This window comes from Tasmannia lanceolata, unplaced genomic scaffold (assembly GCF_043159265.1).
Source record: "Tasmannia lanceolata isolate RefF3 unplaced genomic scaffold, GAP_Taslan_0.1 ptg000020l, whole genome shotgun sequence".
Taxonomy (NCBI): domain Eukaryota; kingdom Viridiplantae; phylum Streptophyta; class Magnoliopsida; order Canellales; family Winteraceae; genus Tasmannia; species Tasmannia lanceolata.
In genome coordinates this window covers 9,654,960-9,665,145 of record NW_027518697.1, presented here as the reverse complement: position 1 = coordinate 9,665,145, position 10,186 = coordinate 9,654,960, and the positions used below count along the sequence as shown (strand labels likewise).

The 10,186-nt window shown below is 38.4% G+C and overlaps 1 protein-coding gene across 1 annotated transcript; it reads left to right on the top strand.

Moving 5' to 3' along the window:
- The first annotated feature begins 3,210 nt into the window (after nt 1-3,210).
- Nucleotides 3,211-10,058, top strand: LOC143855119 (proteasome subunit beta type-5-like). Its single transcript, XM_077365311.1, has 8 exons — nt 3,211-3,363; nt 4,226-4,349; nt 4,437-4,566; nt 6,262-6,368; nt 6,556-6,690; nt 6,774-6,877; nt 6,956-7,056; nt 9,561-10,058. Exons 2-8 carry the CDS (start codon nt 4,236-4,238, stop codon nt 9,686-9,688), a joined length of 819 nt encoding a protein of 272 aa, XP_077221426.1. The 5' UTR covers nt 3,211-3,363; nt 4,226-4,235; the 3' UTR covers nt 9,689-10,058.
- Nucleotides 10,059-10,186: the final 128 nt, after the last annotated feature.

Here is a 10,186-nt window from a genome sequence, read left to right as displayed (position 1 = left end):
TGCCATATACTTTGCCTCTGTAGTATACAAAGCTGTAGTGACTGTAAAGTGGACCTAAAATTGACAGGTCCTCAGCAAGCGTGAAAGTATAACATGTAATCGATCTTCTCTTATCCAAATCTCTAGCATAATCGGAATCCACTTCTCAGTTGGGCTCAGTGGATGACGAGTCGGATGATTATGATGTTCCATAAAAAAATGCAAACCAAGAAAAATATGGAAGGGTACATCGTACAACCTTGAACAACTTACTTGGTGTTCTTCGTGTTTTCCTTTCCCTTGACTAGAGGACTTGCATTTGTGGACCAGCTCACTACTTAGGTTCTGTTCTCTCATCCCTTACTTGGCAATCCTTTCTCCATATCATGCTTGCGTAACCCATCTCTTAATTTGGAAAATCAAGGGGTGAATTAAACCCCTTTCCCCACATGGATCAGGACCTGGTAGGGGTTAGACTAGAGTCACCACCTAGAAGTGGGCCTGGCCCCATTTTGACTCTGCTTTTCTAGTCTACTTTCCATTTGATTGGGTACGATGTCTGGTTAGGAATGGAAGGTGTCAGGCACCATTCCTTCTCGAAAAAATCCGATCTCATTATCCTAGATTCGCCAGTTGTAAAGAATAGATTAAAGTGGGGAAAATGATCTCTTGGGTAGCAGAAAATGCAAGCACTCATTGTGATCGCAAATTTTAGTGTTAAGTCACAGCGGTCGCATACAGTTGTATCTTGCGATTGCAAGCTTTTGCGACCTGTCTTAATCACATCATTCATCCTTGCATACACGATTCTTTCTAGGCCAGCGTTTACGGTTATGGACTGGGACTCTTAGATCCATAAGGTGAAACTTTACTAGTTCCAAATCAACTAGTCACAAGATCAGAACTGATCTACAAAGGATTTGCGACAACATTTCTTGAAGATGTGACCCAGTGGTCACAGGTTCGGATTCCTCCACAAGTCTAAGGTTTGGTGACATAAGCCCAGCCTTAGGAATTGGAAATTCTGTAAAAAAGTAAGCATTTTTTGTACACACAGCACATTCTCATTGTTGGGCTCTCCATTGGTCGTACTCTCAGTCTCTTTATCATTTTTCAAAATGGAAAATGATATGGAGACCTAGAGTAGGACCTAAAACAGGATCTGCAATGAAAATATGCCATGTGTTAAAGAAAAATTTACTTTTTGATTATTTCCCTAAACTTAAGAGATTGCTCACGTCACTAGTGATGTTGTGGCGTGAAACAATTTGTTCGGTCCCCTTTTAGGTCCTACTCTCAGTCTCCCTAGCATTACTCCTTTCTAAAACCTAGGATATAATCTCTCTAAAGCACCTAGGACATGAGAAAGAGGGAGAATGAGACATAGAGAGAGAGAGAAGAGACACATTCTGTCTCTGGTTTTTCTCCATGAGTTTTCTTATCGTATCTGTTTGGTTAGATGAGATTTTAGTGGAAGTAGTAGTCAACAAGGAGGTGACAAGGATGGGATATGTGTAGACTTGTCTGAGAAGATTAGAGGGAATTTTGGGGAATTTTGGTAGTGTGTTTGGTTAGATGTCAAAGCATGTGGGAGAATGGAGGGGTGTCATCAACAAAATAAATAGTAGAAGAGAGAGAAAAAGGAGAGAGAAAGAGAGAGAGAAGTAATGATTACACATGGCATTTCATATTCTACTCTTCTCCCCTCTAAAATTTACCAAAAACAAGGTTTGGCATTGGAAAAGTAGGGGAGGGACAATCCGGCCACATAGGCGCCACCTAAGCAAAAAGCTAATAATGATGTCTCTTCTATGTCTAGTAGTCCAATGGGATTTGAGCTAAAAAATGACAACCAAACAACATTTGATATTTCATATTCCTAGAAATGCTCAGCCGTCTTCCCTACTTTTTGCAACCAAACAGAGCTGATATCGGGGTTTCTCTCGGGTTACTTGCGGTGTACGACCTTGGTTGGGGAGCTAGTAAAGGGTTGCGGGTTTGTGAGTTTTGGTTAATCCATGTAAGAGGGTTGTGGGTTTGCGGACCACATCATGAGATGATCCAAATCATCCATAAGATGGAACACAACATAAATAGGCTGTTCCCCAAAAATCATTTCAATAGGATGATCCTAGTAATATGGAAACCTATGGAAATGATTTTTGGGGAGAATCCTATTTAGTATTTACCTTGTCTTATGGATGGTTTGGATCATCCTATGATATGGTCCGTACAGTACTTTTTGAAAAATATAAGGGACTATGTGCATGTTTGGCGTACGGTTTAAAACACCGTTTGGCGTTTGAAACACCATTTTGGGGCCAAACGGCCGTTTGAGAGTGTTTGGGTGCACAGCCACCTTTTGAAACGCTGTTTGAAACACCGTTTTGAACCCTCAAAACGGGGTTTTGCAAACGGAGGGAGAGGTCCGTTTGCAAAACGCCATTTTGAACGGAGTTTTTAGGCTGTGGGTTTTTACGTGTTTGCCCTCACCAAACTCCATTTTTACGTATATGCGTGTGATTTTATGCGTTACGTCAAATACCAAAAAAGTGGGGTGTTAATATCATTCTTGAGGACACAAATTTGTTAAATTGTTAATATTTAATTCAAAACAAGGGGTTGCTGATATATGATCTCTTAATTTTGATTTTTTAAAGACAAAAGAATTAAAAGAAACCCTAGTTTCTTACTTTGTTCATCTACTTTGTAAAGTTGCAAACCCTCTCACGCCTCACTGCCTCAGCGCCTCCACTCATCCGTCAAATCCGGCCGTTAAGAAGAAGAAGGAGAAGAACCCCAAAGGTAAAACCTTTTTTATTTTTGGCAATGATGTTTAGTTTTAACAGTGTTTGAATGAGATCCTAATGACCTTTTAATATTGGGCCTAATGAGAGAGTAGTTGAGTTACATTGAGGCCAACCAAACCATGCTCTTTTTGGTCATTTTACCAGTAAAACTCCATTTTGGGGCATTTGCAACCAAACACACAATACCTCCGTTTTGATCTGGCCAATCAAACATGAAAATGCAGTTTGGCAAAACGCCGTTACGAACCAAAACACCGTTTTTTCAAACGGTACGCCAAACACACTAAAAACTCAGCTTTATAGACCCCTTTTTTTTTTCGGGCAATGATTTTTTCGCCCTGCTGTAGGATTATGCGCCCCTTGTCACGTGATTGGACGTCAAAAATAGTTAAGTCTGCCCATATTTCACGTGAACAGGGGAGCGCATAATCCTACAGGGGAGCGAAAAAATCATCACCTTTTTTTTTTCCATCGTTTCTTGTTTCGCAAGCCTTTTGCTTTCATTTTATGTCTCATATTCTCCAGATCTTCATCTATACCAATCCTCTCTTCTTCTTCTGCTTCTAGTTTCAAGGTACGATTAGGGTTTTTCTGTTCTCCTCAATCTCGATTTTATTTTTACCCTTTTCAAATCTCCATAGATTAAACACAGTCCTTTGAACCTCTCATGACCTAATATCGATTTTTTTTTCTCTTTCTCATTTTCTAGCTTTACTGTATCATATCAACATGTTCGTTAAATTTCTAGGGTTTTCTCTGAATGCTATAGAACAACGTCACATTCTGCTAGCAAAATCTCTCTCAAAAAATTTCTACTTTATTATTATGATTTGATTCCTTATTTTCTTTTGTTACCTTTGAAAAGAAAAATATTTACAAGGCCATGTTTGGATTGCAAGAATTTTTCGGAAATTTTTTGAAAAGAAGAACTTTTCCAAAATTTCATCCTTTCTATTGTTTGATTACACATGAAAAAAATGGCTTGAACCACCACTGCCCAAGTTTTATTTGTAGGGACCCTTAATTTATAATGATATCCCTAAAGCTTATCATTTCCCTCTACATTGTGAAAGTGAAAAAAAAAAAAGTTTCCTAGGAAGAAATTTCCCTCAAGAAATGTTTTTCCTGCAATCCAAACAAGGCCTAAAGAAAATTTCTTTTTTTCATGGTGTATAATAAGCATACAATATATATTTGATTAAGCCAGTTTTTATAATTTTTAGGTATATAATCATGAAGCTGAAAAATTAAAGAAAGTTTTTTTTTTTTTTTCGTGGTGTATAATAAGCATACGATATAGAATGATTAAGCCAGTTTTTATAATGTCTAGGTGTATAAGCATTAAACTGAAAAATTTAAAAAAAAATGGTTTTTTTTTCGTGGTGTATAATAAGTATACGATATATATTGATTAAGCCAGTTTTTATATTTTCTAGGTGTTTAAGCATGAAGCTAGATACAAATGGTCTTGAATCATTTTCCACTTTCCGTGGGGGAAGTGATGATCTCTGTGGAGGATTTACATCTGTCCCGTCGTTCGAGCTTCCCATTAGTGTCGATGTGAGTTCTTGCATGTTGGGTTTTTCTTAGGCATTGAGTTAAATGTGTGAGGGAGTGGGAGATGCTAATTTTTGTTACTCTTTCCAGTTTGATGGGTTTCAGAAGAAAGCAGTGCAGATGGTAAAGCCAGCGAAAGGGACGACGACACTGGCCTTCATTTTTAAGGAGGGTGTTATGGTGGCTGCTGATTCTCGAGCTAGCATGGGAGGATATATCTGTACGCATTACATTCTAAACACTTCTGCTTAGTGCTTTTTGTTTAAGCTGTATTATGTTTAAGTGATCATGCTGTATAGTCTTTTATTTTGGACAATTTAACTTAACATGGAGTCAGCTGAATCAAGCAAAGATTGATGATGTATATTTAAATGTTAATTTCTTATAGAGAATCTTCATGTTGTTCTGTTAACTGAAACTGACTATATTTCCATAACATCTTCCTTCTCGAATCTGTAAAATAAATTTGAAAACCTGAGGTGTCATAGTTCACCTAGGGGGCCAAAGCGACTGTTAATATTCTGGTCGTTTCTAGACCAGACCTTGTGGCACCTCTAGTGTTCCCTCTCTCCATCTAAATTGACCAGACCACACTTGGAGCATTTCCATTCTCCCAGCCTTCTCTCCTTTCTTTCCCTTTCCGCCTTTTCTAGTCTCCTTCTTCTTCTGATTTGAACCGCTTTCCGCCTACCCTCCCTGATAGATTCTGCTATCTCTTGACTTCCCGTTCGCAGCAAAATCTCCTCTCTACTCTTTTCTTTTCTCTCTAGTTTTTGCTCTGGTTCGTTATCTTCCTCTAAATAGTCCACTTTCTTATTGGTATCAAGACATGCTTTGACAATTTTTTTCTAAACAAGGAAAAAACGCAGGTTAGTCTCCACGGAAGTTCCAGACAGAGATGTGTTGATTTCATTGTGTTGCATAGCTCATGTGTAGGTCTGCTGGTTCTTTTGTGTTGGGCCATCTTGTAAATGTTTGGGTCTAAGTTAGTGCCATGAGTCGCGGCTCTGCCCGGTGAATATTGCTATGCAGTCTCGCTTTCAAACTGCATTTTTCGTACCTAGCAAATGAAAAGTCATAAGAGTGAAGCCAAGTGGTTATTGAGTAAATGAAAAGTCATGATTGAAGACCTAGTGGTATTTGAGGAGGACAACTAGTCTTTTCACTCCCTTATTTTAGTCCATAAAATTTGGTTGAACTGTTGCATGTGGCATGCTGAAATCACCTGTTTTATAATGCTTTGAAAGATGCGTTGGAGATTGAAGAACGGTGGTGAGTTCAAGTTGCTCAATGCGCATGTAAACAACCGTGTACCCATGCTTTTTATTGATCATTTTTTTGGTCCAATTGATGAATGTTTGGGCTTATAAAGCTGGAGTTAAGTTCTTGCTTTTGACTATCGCAGAACACTACAGAAATATGTTCTTTCGCTGATTTACTGTTGTGCAATGAAGCACAAGATAAATTTGGACAGAAGAATTTCTTTCCTTTTTTGGGTAGGTTAGCAGGATTGGACTTTTAACCGCAATGGTTGAGACACAGAGCCTCATCGAATTGAGATACAGGCTCAATCCGGACAGGAGACTGTTAGATGAAATCATCTTTACTTTGTTCTGGAGCTTGATGTCTTATGGTTATTGCAAAGATTTGCATCTTGTTAACATTTCATCTCATCATTAAGGGAGTAACATCTCTCCTCGAATGTTCGGCCTTTTATGACCTTGCCCATATAACAGATTTCATTTTGATTTCCCATGAAGTTCAGTTGTATATCTAAAGTGTTTCCTGATATGGACTTCATATAATTTCACCTGACATGGCCGTGTGACTTTAAATACTTGGTGTTATTCTCTCGATAGTTATTTATAAATGTTTCATGACTATTCAAAATATTTATCCATTCTGTGTTTTGCAGCATCACAGTCGGTGAAGAAAATAATTGAAATCAATCCTTATATGATTGGGACTATGGCTGGAGGGGCTGCTGATTGCCAGTTTTGGCATAGAAATTTGGGAACCAAGGTGACTTACTAATCCTCTATTCTCTTTCCTTTCCTTTTTAATCTGAATATTTTGATTTCGATCTAAACTTTCGAGTCCTGACCATTTCTGCTATTACAGTAGCCATGTTGAATAAGATGTTGCTGTCGGGCCACAAGTTTATAGCCTCTCTAATACTTTCATATGTTCATTGATTCTATTTTTTTAGTGTCGTCTGCACGAGCTGGCAAACAAGCGCAGGATTTCCGTCACTGGTGCGTCCAAGCTATTGGCCAATATTCTTTACTCATACCGTGGAATGGGCCTTTCAGTTGGAACCATGATTGCCGGATGGGATGAAACGGTATAATCTAGTTTGTTTATCATCTAATGTTACTTCTTAGTTATTTATATTTTAACTAAATCATTCTTTCATGTGCAATTTAGGGGCCTGGTTTGTATTATGTAGACAGTGAAGGTGGCAGGCTCAAAGGAACACGATTCTCTGTTGGATCTGGTTCTCCATACGCCTATGGTGTGCTGGATAATGGGTAGGTGGGCCTTTTACTACTAGATTTTATGGTCAAAAGTTGATCAATATTTTTCTGATAACTTTGTGTTTGTATCAGGTATCGGTATGACATGTCAATTGAAGAAGCCGGTGAATTGGCTCGCCGAGCTATTTATCATGCAACGTTTCGAGATGGAGCTAGTGGTGGAGTTGCTAGCGGTCAGCTCTCTCTCTCCTCTCTCTCTCTCTCTCTCTCTCTATATATATATATATATATATATATATATATATATATATATATATATATATATATAGTAGAAGAGAAAATAAGAGAATTATTTGAATTTCTCCAAAAATTCTAATAGAACTACACTTCACTTTTTTTGACTTTCTTTAAAAAAGGCACCCATTCAACCCACATATTTTCAATCTTACCTCCTCCTTTATGCTTTTTAACAAAGGCACCCATAAAGCCACATAATTTCAATCCTACCCCCCTCCTTTATGCTTTTTTTCATAAAAAAAAAAGTGGACAAAGTCATGGTGGCGTTTTTGTTTTTGCAAACATTACGGATTGGGTGCATATGTTACATAATACTACGGATTTTTGTTAACATATTACATAATATTACGGATTCAGGACACCTTTCAAAATATTGACGAATTCCGGGCACCTTAAGAGGAACAACATATGATGGAAACCTCTATAGATTGGAGGGCTAGGATCAGTCTATGGAAATGATCTTACGGACACAACCTATGGCTGTTGTGTTCCACCACATGGACGGTTTGGATCAACCGATGATGTGGTCCGTACAGTTCTCTGTCGGCCCGTGCATCGCACGAGGTTTTTTACTAGTCTATATATATTGGAGGGCTAGGATAAGCCTATGAAGATGATCTTACGGGCACAACCTATTGATGTTGTGTTCCATCAAATGGACGGTTTGGATCAACTGATGATGTGGTATGTACAGTTCTTTGTCGGCCCGTGCATCGCACGGGGTTTTTTACTAGTCTATATCATTTCCATAGGCTGATCCTAGCCCTCCAATCTATAGAGGTTTCCATAATTAAAACAGCATAAAGGAGGGGGGTAGGATTGAAATTATGTGGCTTTAATGGGTGCCTTTGTTAAAAAGCATAAAGGAGGGCGGGGGGGGGGGGGAGGGTAGGATTGAAATATGTGTGTTGAATGGGGTGCCTATGTAAAAAAAAGTCAAAAAAGTGATGTGTAATTCTCATAGAATTTTGGGAGAAATTCAAATAATTCTCTCCTTTTCTCTTATGCTATATATATATATATATATATATATATATATATATATATATATATATATGATGTGTAATTCTCATAGAATTTTGGGAGAAATTCAAATAATTCTCTCATTTTCTCTTCTGCTATATATATATATATATATATATATATATATATATATATAGAGGAAAGGGTTTCTGCGCTCGAGCACAAATAAGCTTATCTGCACACTAGCACAGAAACAGGGGTGGGGCCACACTGGGGGGGGGATCCAAAGCATTCATTTGATGGGCCCTTTCATGGATAAGGTGTCCACCAAAAATCAGCTCAATTGGATCAGCTTAGGGTGTCCATTTGTGGGGTGGAAAAATGGGCAGATTAGTGGACAAACAGTATCTGCCCATTTTCACCCCCACATATGGACACCCCATGGTGATCCAATGGAGCTGATTTTTGGTACACACCCCATCCATGATGGAGCCTCCCAAATGAATGCTTCGGATCACCCCCCAATGTGGCCCCACTCCTGTTTCCTGCACTCGAGCGCAGGAACCCTTTTCTCATATATATATATATATATATATATATATATATATTATGTGAGAAATAAAGTATGTGCAGCTGCACAGATAAGCTATCTGTGCATGGTATAGAAGACATCCCTATTGGTTCATTATGTGGGGATCCAAAGCATTCATTTGGAAGGCCCTTCCATGGATAGGGTGTGTACCAAAAATCAGCCCTATAGGATCATCCTAACCCTGCCATTTGTGGAGGGGAAAATGGGCAGAAACATGGACACACAGTGGCTGTCCATTTTGCCTCCAACTTTGATTGGGTTAGGATGATCCTATAGGACTGATTTTTGGTACACACCCTATCCATGGAAGGGCCTTCCAAATGAATGCTTTGGATCCCCACGTAATGAACCAACAGGGATGTCTTATATACCCATGCACAGATGGCTTATCTGTGCAGCTGCACATACTTTATTTTCTCTCTATCTCTCTCTCTCTCTCTCTCTCTCTCTCTCTATATATATATATATATATATATATATATATATATATATATATGTGTGTGTGTGTCTATATATATCATATGATATTGTAACATCATAAGCATAAACATCTCAGCGCCTCTGTCATCATTATTACCAAAATACAGTAGTCCATTAGATAGCAAATGTCACTTGTTTATTTTCAACGACTCCTTGCTGTTAATGCAACCTTCCCTTCCGGTTCTTATATTGCTACATTTTTTATTATCAATATCTAATTCACGTCTCACTTTGCATTATGAACATTACATATTTTCTCTTCTGAACAAACCATCTGTCTGCTAGCCTGCTATTATAGGGAATGTGTTTGCAGAGCGTAAACATGGAGAAATGGAAGTGTGCATATAAATGTAAATCTTTATGATGTGTTAAGTTGTTAAAACCCACTATGGCCTTGCTTTTCAGTGTATTATGTTGGACCTGACGGTTGGAAAAAGCTTTCTGGTGATGATGTTGGCGAACTCCACTACAAATACTACCCAGTCGCGCCCAGCATCGTTGAACAGGAAATGGTTGAGGTGGCATCTTCATGAGATTTTTTCTCATGCAAGTCCTGGTTCTAATCTCACTTGTTTTCCTATTTGATGATTTCGAACAACTGACTACAATTCCTCGCCACATTTGCGTGTAAGAATGTCCAGAATACATGTTTTGCAGGTAAAGATGCTAGTGGAGTTCTTGCAGTCGGTGTAAGCATGAAATCTTTGTTTTTACAGCATATTTATTATATGGATGCCATCAAAACCCTTTTGTTCTGCTCTCATTGGTACTGAACAACACTTCAACTGTTCTATTCCACATTCAGTGGCAAGGAGTTTTTTTTCCTTTCCACGATTTGGAGGAAAACGATGTAGTTTTGGCTTATTTAGAACATGAACTTCGCTGATTGAAGTTATTTGCTTTCATGTGTAATCAACCAAAGTAGGAAGTTCTGAAAAAAGATTTCCCTTCCCAGGATTTTCCTGAATTTCCTACAATCCAAACGGGTCTTAGCGTAATTATACACACATGAACTACCTTAAACAAGGGAT

Excerpts from the sequence above, each read along its gene's own strand:
- LOC143855119 (XM_077365311.1), top strand. The coding sequence starts at position 4,236 with ATGAAGCTAGATACAAATGGTCTTGAATCATTTTCCACTTTCCGTGGG. Across the intron at positions 6,878-6,955 it reads TATGGTGTGCTGGATAATGG|GTATCGGTATGACATGTCAA; the intron begins GTAGGTGGGCCT and ends TGTTTGTATCAG. Across the intron at positions 7,057-9,560 it reads TAGTGGTGGAGTTGCTAGCG|TGTATTATGTTGGACCTGAC; the intron begins GTCAGCTCTCTC and ends CTTGCTTTTCAG.